General features: G+C 54.7%; 1 protein-coding gene across 3 annotated transcripts in view; it reads left to right on the forward strand.

Moving 5' to 3' along the window:
* HPCAL1 (hippocalcin like 1) overlaps positions 1–14130 on the forward strand; it is a 91515-nt gene extending 77385 nt beyond the window's left edge. For 2 of the 3 annotated variants that reach the window (XM_066386004.1, XM_066386003.1), the window contains exons 3-6: positions 8982–9377; positions 11193–11298; positions 13258–13344; positions 13700–14130. In XM_066386004.1, the coding sequence (XP_066242101.1) occupies positions 9000–9377; positions 11193–11298; positions 13258–13344; positions 13700–13848 (720 nt within the window). In that variant the 5' untranslated portion in view covers positions 8982–8999 and the 3' untranslated portion in view covers positions 13849–14130. Of the gene's footprint in view, positions 1–8965; positions 9378–11192; positions 11299–13257; positions 13345–13699 lie in introns of all 3 variants that reach the window. The other variant, XM_066386005.1, reaches the window with a different exon arrangement.
* The last annotated feature ends 5411 nt before the right edge of the window (positions 14131–19541 follow it).

Here is a 19541-nt window from a genome sequence, read left to right on the forward strand (position 1 = left end):
TCCCGGGCTCCCCACATCCCCAGGATCAAGTCTGGGCCCCTCTCCAGGCGGGACCCCTACGCCAGCCCTCCCCAGTCACCTGCACGTTTTCACGCTCTCACACGTCCTCACACACAGCGGCAGGCTCCCTGAGACACCACTTTCAACCCCTGTCCACGGGGGAGCGTTTTCCCAGAGGCTCTGGCTCCTGCACATCTTTCCTCACACCCTGCCACAGTGGCTCCCTTTCCCATCTCAGATGCTTGTGCACAGGTGTCTGTGAAATGGCTGTAGAATGAGTGAGTGAATGAGTGAATGGTGAACATGGCCCATGCTATTTTCTCGAAGAATAGCAAATGCCTAGGAGTGAGGTCCTAGTGGGTCCCTGTGCGGCTGTGGTGGAAAGGCTTCGCCCTGAGCCCTCCCTGCCCACCTCCCCAGCTGGGTTCTCCCCCACGGGGCCCAGAGTTGCATTGCTGCTTAGAGACAGGCAGTCCCACACCAGTGTGGGGGGAAGGGCTGGGGGGTAGGGGGTGGGGGGTGGGGTGTGGTGTGTATACATGGTGTGTGTGTGCACAGGTGTGTCATGGGCCCACTGGGAGCTGTCCTGTCCTGCAGGGGTCTGACCCGCCTGGCATCTTCCAGGCAAGCCCAGACCTCTCCTAGGGCCTCTGTGGTTTGCTACCTGTCCTTCGGGGAACGGCCCTGCACGCAAGATCCTACATGCCCGTTTCAATGGACCCGAACCGGTTAGAAGCCACAGACTCCCAGGACACATCTTACCTTCAGAGATGAGCCCTTCATTTCCATGAGGAGTCCCGTCCCTCCCTCCCCTCAAGGATGGATGTTTCATGGTATCCACTAGCCAACAAGGAGGGACAGTACTCACGGAGCCCCAGGCTGCAGCCTGGGCCATGTGAGCTGGCTGAGGGCCCTGCCCCACTGGGGTGGGCCTAGGTTTCTTCCATCTTTCCTCTCATTTCCTCTTTGAAGAACAGGAGCTGGAATTTCACTGCTCCCCCCTCTGCACCACCCCCATGTGTCTGGGCCTCTGTGATCCAGGCTCTCTTGTCCACCGGGCACGCAAACTAGAAGAGCATGCAGGGAAGTGCCTGCAGCTCCCAGCCTGGCCCAGCTGGAGACTCCCCAGGTGTGCCCTAGGCTTCTTTTATCATGAAAGCTGTGATAACACCTCTGTGTATTTGTCTGAGGCGTTCAACTGCCCAAGCCCTTTCCCAGCCTTCACTTCTCTTTATCCTCACCGCTACACAGTAAGATCAACAGGTGGGGAACCATGGCTCCCATTTTACTGCCAAGGAAACTGAGATCCTGGGAAAATTAAGAGACAGCCAAGACCATGTAGCTGGGTTGGGGGGAGGGGCTGGGAGGAGCCCCTGGCTGGGCCACTAATTGCATCCTTGCTGCCCAATGGGAGTCCCTTATGTGCCCAGCCACCATCCCAACCACCCCCTTTACCCTGACGTCCTGGTCCCATTTTATAGAGGAGCAAAGAGAGGCTTGGTCTGTATGGAGCATAGATACTGGGAACTGCCTGACTCCAGGCCCCTGCCTGGCACCCCTGGCCCCTAGCTGCCCACCCACTGTGTCCCCTGCAGGGTGTGTTGGGCACTATAGTCCTGGGGAAGGACTGTGGCTCATATCCGGGGCAGGGGATTCAGAGAGGAACCGGACTCACTCTGCTGTCTGCTGGGTGGGTCTTGCCCATGGTTCTGACTGGTACCTGAGTCATTCTGAGGCCAGGTGGCACAAGTAGCGGGAGGAGTTGACTCCAACATGTGTGGGGCTGGTATCCGAAATCTCCACTCGTAACAAGCACAGCTGAGCCGGGGCTGACTCCGTGGTGGGTCAGATCTGGGGAGGGGCTGGGTTGGGGTGTCTGAAATCTCAGAGTAGCCCTTGCCTTCAGTCCGCAGTGTACAGCCTGCTGTGACTGCTTCGACTCCTTTCAAAAGCTCAGATTAGCTTGTGGTCCCCCCAAGTCCTTGGGAAGGGGACGCTAGGGGACTCAGATGTTTCCATGTTGGAGTTTTTAATGTATGATCAAGCAGTCCCTGAGTCATGACTAGTCTATTCATTCTGTGTTCGTGGGGCTTGGGCATTTGCTGGGCAGGCTGGGGCGGGGGGGGGGTATTGTGTGCCCCACCTTCCAGTCCGTGCCCCCCCCCCCATTTCCTGTTCATCTCCTCCTACAATCAGCACTGCATTCCTGGCATACTTGAATGTCCCAGCCTCCTCCCCTTGTCTGCCCACCGGGAGCACTCTCAGAACCTTGAAGTTTAGCTCAGACTTCACCTGTGGGGCCTCCCAGCCATCACACTGGGATGGGCCAGCTCCACTCCAGCTCCCTGGGCATATCACCCTCTTGTCTCACGGCAGGGGAAGTGGGACTGTGGGTACCTGGGAAGGGGCTGTGTGTCTCGTTCAGCTCGTTCAGCCAGGTGTTCCCATGCCCAGCACAGAGCAGGCCTCAGAAACATTTGGGGCCACAGGAAACAAATGTAGAGACTTCCCTCTCCACTTCAGCTTGGCCTTTGGAGGTCTGCCACCGTAAGCCCCAAATTCACCTTCACAGCAAGGCACAAAGGCCCTGGGCAGGGAGAGGAAGGCCCAGGCTCTGTGATCAGGGGCCCCCACCTGGATTCCCACCCTCCGGCCCACCCCGCTCCTCGTCTGGCACCCCGCACTCTCTGTGGGAACATGGAGCCCACATGTGGATGGACGTACTTAGTGATTTTGGCTTTATGGCGGGTCACGGAGTCTTGCCTTTGGTCCTGTCGAGAGCCATTTTCCTGTTGCGTGGGCAGACTCCATAAGGGAGGGGACCCTCCATCCAGCTTATCGGCCCCCCCGCCCCCATTCCTTCCCCAGAGGCCTGTTTATGTCTTTTCTACCTTCTTCCACTGGGGAAGGGGACGTTCCTCCCTGGAACACTCGAGTGGCAGTGATGTCAGTGATGTCAGGTCTGGGATGAGGCCCCTCCACTCAGGTGAGAGCTCTGATGGGGGTAAGCCCCCCAGCTGGGGACCCTATAGCTGGAGATGTGTTCCCAGGGATGGGAGGACAGGGCCCTCGTTTGGTGAATGAACACCCACACCCCTCAGGCTGACGCACTCATGGCCCTGCACTCTGTAGCCGCTGCTCCTGTGCTGGTAAATGGAACTTTACAGAACACCAAGTCTGAATTACAGAATGTCCTGTCTGGGGCCTTAGACCCAAGCCATCCTTATCCCGGATGTTGCTTCCCATGTCCCTAGTACTGGGAGGGCCACAAACGCCAGCACAAAAAAGGCCTAGGACAGGTAGTCAACCTTTTTATACCTGCCGCCCACTTTTGTATCTCTGTTAGTAGTAAAATTTTCTAACTGCCCACCGGTTCCACAGTAATGGTGATTTATAAAGTAGGGAAGTAACTTTACTTTATAAATTTTTTTTTTTTTTTGGTATTTTCTGAAGCTGGAAACGGGGAGAGACAGTCAGACAGACTCCCGCATGCGCCCGACCGGATCCACCCGGCACGCCCACCAGGGGGCGACACTCTGCCCCTCCGGGGCGTCGCTCTGTTGCGACTAGAGCCACTCCAGTGCCTGGGGCAGAGGCCAAGGAGCCATCCCCAGCGCCCGGGCCATCTTTGCTCCAATGGAGCCTTGGCTGTGGGAGGGGAAGAGAGAGACAGAGAGGAAGGAGAGGGGGAGGGGTGGAGAAGCAGACGGGCGCTTCTCCTGTGTGCCCTGGCCGGGAATCGAACCCGGGACTTCTACATGCCAGGCCGATGCTCTACCACTGAGCCAACCGGCCAGGGCCACTTTATAAAATTTATAAAGCAGAGTTACAGCAAGTTAAAGCATATAATAATTACTTACCAAGTACTTTATGTCGGATTTTTGCTAAGTTTGGCAGAATAAATCTTTATAAAAAAACTTACTGTAGTTAAATCTATCTTTTTATTTATACTTTGGTTGCTCCGCTATTGCCCACCATGAAAGTTGGAACGCCCACTAGTGGGCGGGAGGGACCAGGTTGACCACCACTGGCCTAGGAGAAGCCCATCACTCCCTCACCTGCTCCTTCAGGCGGCACTGTGCCGGGCCCTGGGAACACGCAGCCGTTATTTAAGGTATATTTGCCGGGCACTAGCTGTGCCAGGCCCTGCTCTGGGCGCTGCAGGGACATGGCGAACAAAAGGAAGCAGACAGTCAACAAACATGTCAACATGATGCCAAGTGCAGGAAACACGAGGAGGAGGGGCCGGGGCTGGGGCACAGGGTCAGGGCTGCTGTGTGGGGTGGCCACTCTCTCTGAGTGGCATCCCCAGAAAGACGTGCCCAGGCCCAAACCTGACCGTGGAGGTGTTGAGGTGGCAGCGTGCCATGCAGATCCAGAGGTTAAGGAGGAGCGGCCCATGGAGGGAGCTGCGAACAGGAAGGCCTGGAGACTAGAACAGGCTCTGCGGGTTCTCCCACTGGCCTGGGGGAGGTGCTCTTCTTCCCCAAGGGGCTCACGTCTAATGAGGGGAAACCAGTAAATGATAGAACAAAAGTCCAGGTCTTAATAGAAATAGGCTTAAAAAATGCTACTAGAGGCCCTGGCCATTTGGCTCAGTGGTAGAACGTCAGCCCGGTGTGTGAAAGTCCAGGATTCAATTCCTGGCCAGGGCACACAGGAGAAGTGCCCATCTGCTTCTCCACCTTTCCCCCTCTCCTTCCTCTCTCTCTCTCTCTTCCCCTCCCACAGCCAAGGCTCCATTGGAGCAAAGTTGGCCCGGGCACTGAGGACGGCTCCATAGCCTCCGCCTCAGGTGCTAGAATGGCTCTGGTTGCATTGGAGCAATGGCCCAGATGGACAGAGCATTGCCCCCTGGTGGGCATGCTGGGTGGATCCCGCTCAGGCACATGTGGGAGTCTCTCTGCCTCCCCACTTCTCACTTCAGAAAAATGAATGAATGAATGAAATGAATGAATAAATGAATGAATGAATGCTACGGGAAATGCACCCTGAGAAGGTGACATGTGAGTCAGGCTTCGGATGATGTGAATGTGCTGGGCGCTCCTGGGCCACTGAGGCAGGGGCCACAGGGATGGACCGGTGCTCTCAGAGGCCCACACTGTGTGGGGAGAGTGACCCACGGGTCCTCTTTCTGTGGCAGTGGCCATTTCTGCAAGGGAAAGGACGTGCTCTTAGGGATTTTTCTCCTTTTCTCTACCTCTTCCTTTCCCCTAGCCTCAGGGAAGGCCAGGCTCTGGGCGGGGTGGGGGGTGGGGGGACTGCTCAGGATGGGGGAGGGGCTTCCTGCCCAGCTTGGTCTGCGGCGCTCCCTCCCTTCTTCCCACTCTCCTTTACAGTATTTCCCTTTTTTCTTAAGCTTTGGGGAGTCGTGGAGATTTTAAGAGGGTGGGGATGAGCACGGAAGTCAGAGGGTTTTCAATTGGATTTCTCAACTGCGGGTCACCGGCCTGGAGCCCATCCAGCTGGTGAAACTAAGGTGAGGCAACCGGATTTCAGGAAGCCCACCGGAAATGGGCTCCCTCCCCAGCAGGTGGAATTTGGATCTCGGCACACCCTGTAACTACCTGCTCCAGGGGTGTTTAACCTCTTCCTTCCCCAGAAATCCGTGGGGGGCTCTGCCTGTTCACCCACAGAAGAGGGGGAGAAACATCCCCTCTCTGCATCCCTGGCACCTCTGCCTTCCGCCTTAGCCAGGATCAGACCTGGGCCTTCATTGCAGCTGGCCTCTGGCAAAGTTCTTGAAGCTGCTGGAAGTAGAAACTTGTGGGACTCACACAGAATTGTGAAATGCGCCTGACCTGTGGTGGCGCAGTGGATAAAGCGTCGACCTGGAAATGCTGAGGCCGCCGGTTCAAAACCCTGGGCTTGCCTGGTCAAGGCACATATGGGAGTTGATGCTTCCAGCTCCTCCCCCCTTCTCTCTCTGTCTCTCCCTCTCCTCCCTAAAGATGAATAAAAAAAAAACCTGACAGAATTGTGAAATGCAAACACCATTATCTTTCACTCGAGGGCACCAAGAAACAAAGGACACCTCTTCCAGCTGGGTTACAGTTAGCACTGGGCCTGTAAACAGGGTGCCAGTGAACATGAGGAGTCCCTTTTGGGCGCCCCCAGATCCATGAGTGTCCCAAGGATCACCCAGGGCTGAGCAGGAAGCATATCGCCACATACGTGTGTGATTTTGACTTTTTCAGTAGACACACTAAAAAATTAAAAAGATGAGATTAAATGTTACCAACATGATTAATTGAACCCACTGCATCTCAAATGGTATCGTTTTTCATTTCACATGTCATCCATCAGGATAGGAAGATTATGCACGAGATATTTTACATTATTTTTTCCTCATAAAGCTGTCAAAATCCAGTGTTGATTTTACCCTTAAGGCGCATGCATGAATTCAGATCGTCCATATTAAAAGTGCTCAGTTGCTACAGGGGAGTGGTGGTTAATGTATTGGACAAATCTAGTTTATAGATGGAGAAACAGAGGCAATCGCCCGTTGGAGGGGGCGTGGCAGGGGCAGGGTCAAAAATCCGGGAGGCGGGGTCTCAAGCCCAGGTCCTGGGGCGCCTGCCCCACTACGCCCTCTGGCGTCCACCGAGCCGCACTGCAGCCTGATCCTCTTTAGGTAGCTGCTCCCTGCACCTGTCCCCTCCTCGGAGCAGCTGCACTAGAAGCCAAGCCTGCAGGCACCTTGCCTATCCCCGGCTTACTTGGAGGAAAGAGAGACACAAATGCAGTCTGCCCTTCTCTCCCTCAGACTGGGCTCAGCCCCTGTAGGAGCATTTGTCCACGGTGGGCCATTTCTGTCGGGAAATGAAATGCCGGCTCTGTCTTTGCAGAAAAGCTTGCTTTTTACCAGCCATCTCCCCAGCCAGCTAGCCATCAATAAAGTTAGTTCCCTGGCTTAGTGACTAACAGAAAGGTCACTGTGCTGGCCATGTCCCACGTCCCCGTTCCCCATGAGGCTGCCTGTTTCGGGCCCAGAGCCTCGGAGAGAGGGCTGAGATGCGGTTCTTCATAATAATTGTTTCCGCTGGGCCTTCAGCAAGCCAGGCGCCCGCAGGCCCGCCCAGAGAGTGGCATGGCACGAGGGCTTGGTGATCTGTGGCTGCAGCTAGGACTATCGCTGTTCGTGCTTTGCTGCTGAAATGGGCAGGTGTGAGTGACTCGCCTGTGTGCTCAAGTGTGGTAGAGGCTTTGAAGCAGGACCCATGCCCGATGCCTCTGTTCCCCCATGAAATAGCCGGGATGGTGGTAGGTACGAAATATGTTCTTATTAATTATTTGTTCAGAGTCCATTCAAGATTCCCAAAGATGATCAACACTGGATTATATTCATTCTCTGTGACTATACCTTATTGTGTTTTTAAAATATGTATATAATAAAAACAGCAGCAGCTGGTAGGGTGGCCAGCTTTTTGTGGAGGACTCCAAATGTAGCATTTTTATTTATTTATAACTTTTTAACTTTTTTTTTTTTAAAGCATTTTTTTATTATTTATTTATTCATTTTAGAGAGGAGAGAGAGAGAGAGAGAGAGAGTAGGGAGGAGCAGGAAGCATCAACTTCCATATGTGCCTTGACCAGGCAAGCCCAGGGTTTCGAACCAGCGACCTCAGCATTTCCAGGTTGACACTTTATCCACTGCGCCACCACAGGTCAGGCTTAACTTTTTTCATTTATTGATTTCAATGAGAGAGAAAGGGAAAGAGAGAGAGAGAAAGAGAGACAGGAACATCAATCTGTTCCTGTATGAGCCCTGACCCGAGATGGAACCGGCAGCCTCTGAGTTTCAGGATGATGCTCTAACCAAGCTATCTGGCCAGGGCTATTTATTTATTTTTTGTTTATTTTATTGATTTTAGAGAGAGGAAGAGAGAGAGACAGGAACATCAACCTGTTCCTGTCTGTGCCCTGACCAGGGATTAAACTGGCAAGCTCTGCACTTCAGGACAATGTTCTAACCAACCAAGCTATCCCAGCTGGATACAAACAGCCTGTAGTGTTTTTAGGTCTTGTTGGGGGTGCAAGGGTGGTTCAGTTTCTCCAGAGAATGACTCTTCAGTTTTGTTGGTTGAGGCTGGCCAGACCCATGCTAGCGAGGGCCAGGGAGCAGTTTGTGGGCTCTATTTGGTGTGTAGACTTCCCTTTAACTTTTGCGTTGGTTCTTCACCCCACTTGTCCGGGCCTGTGGTTCCCCTGCCCAGAGTCTGTCCACAGGCTCCGCGCCATTGGAGATGCGGGATGTAGTCACCTGACTGCCGCGTTGTGGTGCTGCCTCACTGTTTGCACACCCAGTCCCAGATCACCCTGCTTAATGCAATACAGGAGCATTTCCTGCTTGTGTTATGTGGCTTTGGGGTGAGGGGTACTCTGTTCCACGCAGTCAGTCATCCAGGGGCTTAGCCATCTTCCTCATCCCTCTCAGCTGGGGCTCGGGAATGAGTAGACATCTGCTGTGTGCGGGGAACGGCTTCTCTGCTGTGCACCCGGAATACTAGTTATACACCATCCTTAGGAGGACTAGGAAAGTGGTGCGGTGAGATGAGGAAGCCTGGTTGAGAAAGACTATGTGGCTGTGCCCCCTGGGGCCTCCAGTCCTCCCCTGGGTGCTCTGTGCCCCGCATGCAGGCAGGAGAGTTGCTGAGAGCGGGCCCGGAAGAGGTGGAGTCACCCCATCCTTATTCCACCTGCCAGAACACAGTCCATGCCCACCGGGCTGCAGGGGGCTCTGGCCAGTGTAGTCCAGCCGGATGCCCAGGAAGAAAAGGAAACCGTGATGCATGGACCATGGCCCCCCTTCCCGCATGGGTCCTGGCAGGGCTGAGACAGCCGTGCCCTGTGATGTAGCACCATCTCCAGCTCTGGGTGCAGGGCTTACAGGGGACATTTCTCAGCCCACTCAGTGGCTATGGACATTGGGGAACCAGCCCCCGCCCCACAGTGACCCCAGCAGAGCCCTTGTCCTTTAGGTGCAGCTGCCGGCCACCATGGGCAAGCAGAACAGCAAGCTGCGGCCCGAGGTGCTGCAGGACCTGCGGGAGAACACGGAGTTCACGGACCACGAGCTGCAGGAGTGGTACAAGGGCTTCCTCAAGGACTGCCCCACCGGCCACCTGACCGTGGACGAGTTCAAGAAGATCTACGCCAACTTCTTCCCCTACGGCGACGCCTCCAAGTTCGCCGAGCACGTCTTCCGCACCTTCGACACCAACGGCGACGGCACCATCGACTTCCGGGAGTTCATCATCGCGCTGAGCGTCACCTCCCGTGGCAAGCTGGAGCAGAAGCTCAAGTGGGCCTTCAGCATGTATGACCTGGACGGCAACGGCTATATCAGCCGCAGCGAGATGCTGGAGATCGTTCAGGTAGGGCGCCTGTGCGGCTGCTGGCCGGCGGGCTGGGGGCCTGCGGGTCCCCAGGGCCAGGTCCGCTCTCAGACAGGGCTCGTGTCCCGCGGTGTCTGTGGCCATGTTCCAGGTTGCTGCCTGCTCCTATTTTTTTAAAAAAATTTTTATTAAATGAGAGGCGGGGAGGCCGGCAGGCAGAGAGGCTCCTGCATGCGCCCTGACCAAGATCCAGCCCGCAAGCCCATTAGGGGGCGATGCTCTGCCCATCTGGGGCCGCTGTTCTGTTGTTCAGCAGCTGAGCTATTTTAGCACCTGAGGCGAGGCCATGGAGCCATCCTCAGCACCTGGGGCCATTGCTCAAGCCATTTGGGCTGGGGCTGTAGCTGCAGGAGGGGAAGATTGAGAGAGAGAGAGAGAAAGAGAGAGAGAAAGAGGCAGAAGGGGGAGGGGTAGAGAAGCAGATGGTCGCTTCTCCTGTGTGCCCTGACTGGAAATCGAACCTGGGACATCCACACCCCAGGCCGATGCTCTACCACTCAGCCAACTGGCCAGGGCTGCTGCCTGCTCCTTTGCTGTGCTCTTCTGGAAGTGGGCAGCTGGTACCTGAATGGCGAGTCCTTGCCAGCAGTCATGAGAAGTCACTGCTAACAGCAGGCCCAGCCTAAGTACTCTGAGGGCGGGGAGGCCCAGCTGCTACACCTTTTTTTTTAAATGGACTGGTGTGTTAAGTACCTCCAGCCCACCAGAGACCTTGGAGGGTCTTGGCTTCCCTCCACACTCGGCAGGTGTCGGCCCAGCCCCAGGAGGATGTCCTGGGAGAGACACCCTGTGCACACAGGCCCTGAAGTGCACGCTGCCCGAGCCATGAGGCTAATGGAAGACGGGCGAGGAGGGAAGGGAGCAATAGATTCTAGAACCTCATTCAGGGTCATTCTGTGTGTCTTTGTTTCGTTTTAATGCCCTGCTGTTAAGATGCAACAGCTCTCATACTTCTGCTGGTCCTGGTCTGCTGTTTCAGGAGTGAGTGTGGCAGCCACGCCATTTCCGCCCAGAGTCCCACAGTGGGGCTGCCCCTCCCCCAGCATGTGACTCTGATGACCTGCTGGCCAGTGGCCTCATCACAGACTGTTCTCTCTCTCTCTCTCTCTCTCTCTCTCTCTCTCTCTCTCTCACACACACACACACACACACACACACACACACACACACACACACCCCACTGCGCAGGGGCACCAGCCGGGGCTGAAACCCTCGGACCGAGCCCTTGGATGGCAGTGCCCAAAGGAGAGGGCTCTCCGTCCTGCCAGAGAGCCCTGGGTCACCCTGGGTCGCCCTGGGGCTGACCCCGCCTGGCTGGTTCTGTGGCTCTCTCCATGGGTTTCAGAGCTGAGTCTTTTTTATTCTTAACGGAGGTCTAGTGATCACGTAGTAGGATGCTCGCAGCTGCGTGTGCAGCATGGGTTGTACAAAGGCCTGTGTCACCACCAACCTCAGTGGGTATGGAATGCTCCCAGCTCCCCAGAAGGCTGCCTCAGGCGCCTTCTCTCTCAGCCCACCCCCAGACCCCCACCTCATCTGTGACCCTTGCAAAAAATCATGTTGCGTGCTCTTCAACTTCCCATAAGTGTGTCTGGCTTCTTTTGCTCATCATGCCATCTGCGGTTTTCACCCAAGTTGTTAGGAGTAGTAGGGGATGTTCTTCTAGCTGGGGAAGGGTCCTGAAGGCCTGTGAGCATCCTGACCACTACGTGCTGTGATGGAAGCTCACAGCTGCCCCCTTCGCCCAGGTATGTTCCAGAATCTGAGCACACACTTCCCTGTGTCCCTTTGCAGGCTATTTACAAGATGGTGTCCTCTGTGATGAAGATGCCTGAGGACGAGTCCACCCCGGAGAAACGGACAGACAAGATCTTCAGGCAGATGGACACCAACAATGACGGTAGGGTGCTGGTCCCCTTGTGTCTGTGTGACGTGGCTGGGAGCAAAGATGTGTTGGGGACATTTTCCTCCTGCTCCGCAGTTTCTGAGGCCTCCTGGTTCACCCACTCCTCCAGTGAGCTAAGGGAAGAGCCGGGAGGACCTAGGGCTGCGTCTGGCTTAGTCCTCCCATGTGTCACTGTGCCCCTGAGCCACAGTCTCCTTCTAAAATGGGGTGCCCTGTGGGTGTAGCACTGGCGCTGACGGCCTGGAGGAGGAGGCGTGGGGTATGGTGCTTTCTGAAGCTTCTCAGCCTGAGGGCTTGGGGAGGGGCAGGCGAAAAAAAAACGCTCCACCAGTTGCCCTGGTCCGTAGCTCAGCTGGTTAGGGCATTGTTCCAATATAGTAAGGTTCTGGGTTTGATCCCCGGTCAGGGCACATATAAGAAACAATGGACTAGCCTGACCTGTGGTGGTGCAGTGGATAACACGTCGGATACGCGTCGACCTGGAAATGCTGAGGTCGCCGGTTCGAAACCCTGGGCTTGCCTGGTCAAGGCACATGTGGGAGTTGCTGCTTCCAGCTCCTCCCCCCCTTCTCTCTCTCTGTCTTTCTCTCTCTCCCTCTCTCTCTCCTCTCTAAAAATGAATAAAGAAAAAAAGAGAGAAAAATAAAAAAAAGAAACAATGGACTCATGAATAAATAAAACAACAAATTGATGTTTCTTTCTCTGTCTTTCTCTAAAACCAATTAAAAATATATATACTGTATAAAGTCCAAAAAGCTGAAGGGGAGAAAGAAAGGCCAAGAGCTCCACTGAGTAAGCAAAGGGTCTGGGGAACTCCTCTCCTGGGGAGGGGGTGGCTGTCCCCTTCCTTACTAATCCAGCCCTTAGACTGGACACTGTTTAGTCTCCTGTGGGGCCAGCCTGCCTGCCCTCCGTGGGGGGCCCATAGGAGTGGCCTTCCTCTCTGCTGGACAGGTGGGAGGTCCCTGCCCACGGGCTATCTGTCGTCTGCTACCTGCTCCTGGCTCCCTGGCGGAACCTCACTAGTGGAGCTCGTCCTCTGGACCGGGCCTGGGCTGAACCCCTCAAGTGCTTCTTGTAATGCTCCCAGTGGCCCTTTGAGATGGGTATTCCTATGGTCCCTGAGAGGGCAAGAGGTTGGTAGCTGGCCACTGCTCCGCCGTGCGCTGGGCGTGGGCTCCAAGCTGCTGCTGAGCCCCAGTGAACGTCTCTTCTCCCCTTGATGGCTGCAGACTCAGCACAGGCCAGCGGTGGGCTCCTCAGGGCACAAGCCACAAACAGAGTCTGCTTCACACCTCAGTCCTGCCCCACACCTGCTCTGGGACAGGGACTGCTGGGAGGGCACGAGTGTGTCTCTGGCACTGCTCCCTCTGGAACTCGAGTGTCTATAGCACCTTAGTTTAAAAAACTGCTTTCCTGTCTCCTGATCCTAGAAGTAGCGGGGTCTGTGGGGCAGGACCGAGGGTGAGAGAGGCGCCAGCTGGACCCTCCGCGTGGCTGGTCTCTCTAGGTCCCACCCACCCCGAGAGGCAGGGGCAGGATCTGAAGGCGGTTCTCCCGGCCGGCCATGTCACCGCTGCCAGTGGGCAGTGACCCTGGTGGCCCTGGGCTGCCTCGGGCCCCATCAGCGCTGGATTAGTCACGGGTTAGAGGCAGAGGCCATGTCCCTTCCTGGGCAGGTCACATCTTCCTTAGGTAAAGCGTGGGCTGATTGCTAAAAGGGTTTAAATGGCCCACCTGCCACACCGTGCTGTCACAGTGCACTGAGCAGTGAAAGCAAAAAGGGTTTTTCCAGAAGCGCCCACGAAGTAAATGGTGCCCAGACAGTGTCCAGCCTCATGAAAGCTCAACGAAAGAAGGGGGTGGCCCTGACGTGAGGGCTGTCCCCGTGCTCTGGAAGGTAGTGAACAGTGAGCCCTGGCTAACTCCCATCTCCTGTGTTCCCTCCCACAGGCAAACTGTCCCTGGAAGAATTCATTAAAGGTGCCAAGAGCGACCCCTCCATCGTCCGGTTGTTACAGTGTGACCCCAGCAGTGCAAGTCAGTTCTAAGGGACCTGACATCTGGACAGTTACAGGGAAACACAGGCTTGTCTCGCCGTTTAAGCTTAGCTTGCAAACGTGGATGCCTCCTCCAATCATTCCTGCTCCCCCAGGCCAGGCTAGGTTCCATGTGGCACCTGCCTGGCCCCGCGGTTGCGCCTCTCTCTTCCGCCTGGCCCCCTCTCAGCCCTCCCCACCCCGTCCAGGGCAACCTCCAGGGATGTTTACACGCAGGGCTCCGTGTTCTCGCTTCCAGGGCACCTCCCGCCCTCAGGGAGCCCAGAGGACACCCCTGAGGACACTGGTGGGACTAAGATGGCGCCAAGGCGAGCTAATTTATTTTGTGATTGCAGGTGACTCCATGGGTAAGGTGAGGACCAGAACGGAGGGAGAGTGGATGGCAAGCCCTCCCCGTGCATGGCACCACCTCACACGTTCATTTTCTCTGACCAAAGCCGCTCGCACGTACATATACTGTGGTCTCCTTTCTTTTCATGTGTAAATTATACGTATGGTGATGTGAAGTGTCACGTGTACGTCCCGTATTTAATGCCTCAATCACCTCTGAAGCGTGGTTCCCTCATGGCCTGTGACCCCTCTGACCCCAGTTCTTTTGTGGTATTTATGCCCTCTATCTGCCCGTTTCCAGAGGAAATGCATGTGTGCCCGTTGCCGTGGAGACCCCCGGTCCACATAGTGAATGCAGGCATCTGTGTAAGGTTTGTCATGTTGATCAGTCCGGCATTTCCTGTATTAAAATGATCAAATAAGTAGAATTCTCCGAGTTGTGTGTTGGCCTGTGAGAGCCCCGTTCTGCTGCCTGGGGCCCTCAGCACTCTCAGTAAAGGTGGGTTCAGGGAGTTCGGCGGCTGTTTGTAAACTCGGCCCCTCCTGTGTCCCTGTAGGCATCACTGTGTCTGTAAATCTTGTGCCACCTGTGTTTCAGTATCTGCCTAATGCCAAGACGTATTGGTAAAAATACAAGATGACTATTCTTGGCAGGTTTGACTGGAACAGGTCTGCCTCCCCCATCCTGTGGGTTAATCCACGAGGTAGTAGGGCAGCAGGTACCAGTGAGGACAGAGCGGGCCCTCAGGGCATCATTTAGGGGACCCTGGGGGCAGACCTCCTTTCTCAGCCTGTGGCCATCCTTCCGTTCCCAGCAATGGAAAGCCCAGCAGGATGTACTTCAGCTCTAGGGATGTTTGTCCAAAGGCAGCCTGTGGTAGGCTTGGCTGATCCAGCAGCTCAGGGTCCCCACAGGGCTGTCACCATTCTGGGCCGTATAGCTGACATGGGAGCATCCCATGGGCAGGAAGAGAAGCAGCTCTGTCCTCCGTTCATCCTTGAGGAGAGCTTTCTGGAATGTTCCCTCCTCCCTATCAGTCTCACTGCTTATTAGCTAAAAACCAGGCCAGGCCTTGGCCAGGAGCATGAGGTGACCATGACTGGCCAGTCTAGACGCACCCCTGGCTGGGCGTGGCTCTCCTCCTCCGTAGGGCATGGCACCAGCAAGGGAACAGGATTGGGGTTCTCTTTATTTCTCTTTCTCTTTTTTTTCATTTTTTTTTTCTTTTCTGAAGCTGGAAACGGGGAGAGACAGTCAGACAGACTCCTGCATGCGCCCAACCGGGATCCACCCGGCACGCCTACCAGGGGCGACGCTCTGCCCCTCCGGGGCATCGCTCTGCTGCGACCAGAGCCACTCTAGCGCCTGGGCAGAGGCCAAGGAGCCATCCCCAGCGCCCAGGCCATCTTTGCTCCAATGGAGCCTTGGCTGCGGGAGGGGAAGAGAGAGACAGAGAGGAAGGAGGGGGGGTGTGTGGAGAAGCAAATTGGCGCTTCTCCTATGTGCCCTGGCCGAGAATCAAACCCGGGTCCCCCGCACGCCAGGCCGACGCTCTACCGCTGAGCCAACCGGCCAGGGCCTCTTTCTCTTTTTTTTTATTTTTTTAATTAAGCTAGAGGAGGGGAGGCAGAGTCAGACTCCCACGTGCATCCTGACTGGGATCTACCCGGCAAGCCCACTAGGGGGCGATGCTCAACTGAGCTATTTTAGCACCTGAGGAAAGGCCACAGAGCCATCCTCAGTGTACGGGGCCAACTTGCTCAAACCCTTTGAGTCATGGCTGCGGGAGGAAAGAGAGAGAGAGAGAGGAGACAGAGAAAGAGAAGGGAGGGGTGGCCAAACAGATGGTCACTTCTCCTGTGTGCCCTGACTGGGAATCGAACCCAAAACATCCACACGCCAGGCCAATGCTCTACCATTGAGCCAACTGGTCAGGGGCTCTGTTTCCAAAATGGGCACCAACAGTGTCTGTCACACTTGCCCACGGGCCAAGGGCCTCTCTGAGCCTCACCTGCAGAAGGGGCCTAACAAGAAGGCAGGTGATCAAAATAAGAGGGCTGAGCGAGGAGCTGCGAGGAGACTGACTCACAGCAGGTTTTCAGGTGGTGGCTATTTTGTTGATTTCAGTCATCTTAATATGTCTTTAAGACTTCATACCTCCCAATAGAAACGATGAGTCCATCTGTAAGTGCCTTCTGAGCCAGTGGCACCACTGGGGGCTGGTTGGCGGCAAACCTCCTGACAACGTGCCCACAGCCGCAGCCATGAAGAGCAGCACCACAGGGCGGGGTGGGAGGGTGGAAGGGTGAGGCCAGGTGGATCCAATTGACTACAAAGAGGCAAGATGGTGCCTTCCTCTGCCTGATGGGGAGGAGTCTCCCGTGAGGGGCTGGAAGTTAGCAAAGTAGAACTGGCAAAGGTTACCCCTGCAGTGTGTGTTCGGGGCCTGCTGTGCTGCAGTGGGGGGCATTGCCCAGCAGACACAGATGACGGTGACCCTGTGTGGGGTTCTCCAGGGTAAACGACCAATAGGGTATCTCTGTGAGGTATGGGGGGTACTGGAGAACCAGCAGTGAAGGAACGCTCTGGGTCTGGGCCTGAGGCTGGACGAGGGCTGTTTACAGAACAGACATTCTAGAGGGTGGGCCTGGTGCTGGAGGAGCCGTGTGGTGAGTGCAGGGTCTTGGGGAGGGCAGGGAGTGGGGTCTCCTCTGCATCACCTGTGAGCTCTTTCCAGCTTCTGGGACTGAGCTTGAGGTGGGCTTCCCTGGGGCCCAGACCAGAGTGGGAGCTGTCTCCAAGGGCCTGTCCGACTACCTGCCCTCCTGCATCCTAGCAGGGCCCACTGGGCCCTCCTGCACCCTATCAGGGCCCACTGGGCCCATCTTGGCCTTGGCCAGAGAAGGAGGCCGTTGTCTCCCTCCCGCCTGTGAGTTGGGCGTGCCCACGGCTCATGCACACTCTCCGTGTGCACACACCTGCCCTCGCTGCCTGTCACTCACACCCCCAGCTTAGCTGTCGGCTTCTACAGCACGGCACAGTCTTCAAGGGCCTTTGTGGCACGTGTGCTCCACCTGCAGGTGAGGAGGGAACAGGGACGGGGAGGGACCTGCCCCCTAGACCCATCACCAGCCCGACTCCTCAGTGCTCACTTGGTCCCAGGATGGCAGTGGCAGGATCAGAACTAGCCAGATCATCTGAGCCCCTCACCCCGACAGCACCCCTTTCATGGGGGGGGGGGTGTTGTGTGTCCACATGTCTCCACAGGGTCTGTATTTGAGGAGGGCGGATGGTGTCATCTGTGGCCGAGTCTGCAGATGGGCTCTGTGGGACAGATCCAGTTTGAAGTGTGTCCGACCTATGTGGGGGTGTCATACGCATACCCAGGTGTGTCCTTGGCAGAGACTCTGTGTTGAGGGTCTGGAGCACTGGCCTGGGTCTGTGTCAGCAAGGGGCTGGCTCCTGGGGATGTGTGTGAGGCTGTGTGGAGCGGCAGCCCTCGAAACTCAATTGCAGGTGTTGGGGGGGACCCAAGCCCATCTGTCCCTGGCCCGCCACTGGCCCAGCCCTGCTCCTGCTGTAGGGCCTCCACCCTGCCTGCCCCTGGCCCCAGTGGGGACAGACAGTGGCCTCCTTGAACTTCATCTTGTCCACACACCAAGCCATTCCTTTATTTCTAATAATTTTTGTTACTGAATTGGTTAAGTTATATAGGTCTCAGGTGTACAGTTCTGTAAGACATCATCTGTATATTGTAGTGTGTGATCACCACCCTGAGTCTCCCTCCATCACCATCTATTCCCCACATCCCCTCCAGCTCCTCCCTCCACTGTAAGCAGGACAGTGAAGATTATAAGTGACACCTGGAAAGGTTCCTTCGTAGCAGGTTTTTCTCAGTCTGATGATGAGATTCGGAGAGTACCTGGGGCCAGCCCAATCAAATGTGCAGAAGTAATTGCCGTCCATCCATTTCCTCTTCCGGGAGGCGTCGTGGGAGGTGGGAAATGAAGGGAAGGAAAGCTAAGATGATAGAGTAGAAACATGCAAGTTTGGCTGTGGGCACCTACTTTCAAAGATGGCAGTAGAGTATAAAGTTTGATTATAGGAGCACTAATTGGTTTATTTAACAACATTGCTATGTATACGGAAGAGCTGGGGCCCTGCAGCGAACGAGGGTGCACTTCTGCTGCTGGTAGGTTCCGTAAAGCGGGCACTGTGTTGGAGAAAGGGTTGTAGGTATCCTGCGATATTGGTAAGTATTGTGGGTTGAGGGGAGGATGATTAGCACGAACGTTTACAGAATGTGGATGGAGATTGGACTGGTTGGGAGTGGCACAAGAGGCGTTTTGGAAAAGGCAGAGCAAGTGATGTGCAGATGCTGGAGGAGGGCTGGTGGGGCCTCTCCCCGTGTCGTGTGCCTTCCATGTCGCCCTTCTCTTGGTAGAAGGGCTCCATGTGGAGGGGTATCTTTTCAGAAACTCCTATCTTCAGGCGACCTATATTCCTCCTGGTTTGCAATTAACTTGAACTTCAGAGTTTGATGAGTATATCCATTTACCTGAACTTACGGGCATGTTAGGTTATTTGCTTATTAATTTTAGAGTGGAGAGAGAGAAGTGAGGAGAGGCAGGAAGCATCAACTCCCATATGTGCCTTGACTGGGTTTCAAACTGGTGACCTCAGCGTTCCAGGTTGACACTTTATCCTCTGTGCCCCCACAGGTCAGGTGGTTAGGTTTTTTTATTTTTAGAGCGAGAGGGAGAGACAGAGAAACATTGCTTTGTTGTCCCACTCATACATGCCGCCATTGGTTGATCTTGTATGTGCCCTGACTGGGGATTGAACCTGCAACCGTAGCATATTGAAATGACATTCTAATCAACTGAGCTACCCAACCAGGGCCAGCAGGTCAGGTTTTTAAATGACATTCATGGACCAATTAGATTATAAATCAGTAACACTGCTTTAATTTCTTGAACCCAAAATCTACCACTCTATACAAGTCAATTTATATCTCATTTCCCTGAAACACTGAAAAATAAGGCAAAGAAATGGAGCATTGGTCCATTCAGGCCTATCTGTTGTACCGAATCTGAATTTTTTCTCCAATATCTTAAGTAACTCTATACTTTGTTTTGTTTTAATAGAAGTGACTGATGACTGCACAACTAAGTGGAACAAATGAGTATCTCTCCATTTCTTAAAAAAAAAAAAAAAAAAAAAAGCCAGACTTATGGTGGTGCAGGGGATAGACCGTTGACTCCCTGGCTTTAGACCCCAAGGTTGCCAGCTTGTGCTGGAGGGCACCAGCTTGAGTGTGGGATCATCAATGGGACCCCAAGGTCACTGGCTCAGCTGGAGTCTCCCAATCAAGGCACCTATGAGATTGCAATCAATGAACTCAAGTGCCCTAACTACAAGTTGATTGATGCTTCTCACCTCTCTCTTCCTGAGAGTTAGGCATCAACTTGCCATTCCACTTAATTGTTGCATTTAGTTGTGCACTCATTGGTTGCTTTTCATGCATGCCCTGTGCACTAGGATGAGACTATCCATTGAGCCACCTGGCTAGGGCACTTCCCCCACACTCTTGATCTCCTGGTTTTCCAATCATTTTTTCCCAGCTACTACTTAACATACAGCATGTAGTTAAGGTGTCCAGCACAATTTGACATCTGAGAAATGGTCACTGCAACAGTCAGTTAAATCTCCATCCCCTCATGCAATTAACCTTTTAAAACCACATTTGATTCACTCTTAACTTTCAAGGATACAAGTACTGTTACCGTTGCTGTGCTGTACACTAGAATCTCCAGAACTCACTGGTCTTACATGTAGGAGTTTCT

Source organism: Saccopteryx leptura, chromosome 5, assembly GCF_036850995.1.
Source record: "Saccopteryx leptura isolate mSacLep1 chromosome 5, mSacLep1_pri_phased_curated, whole genome shotgun sequence".
Lineage (NCBI taxonomy): Eukaryota > Metazoa > Chordata > Mammalia > Chiroptera > Emballonuridae > Saccopteryx > Saccopteryx leptura.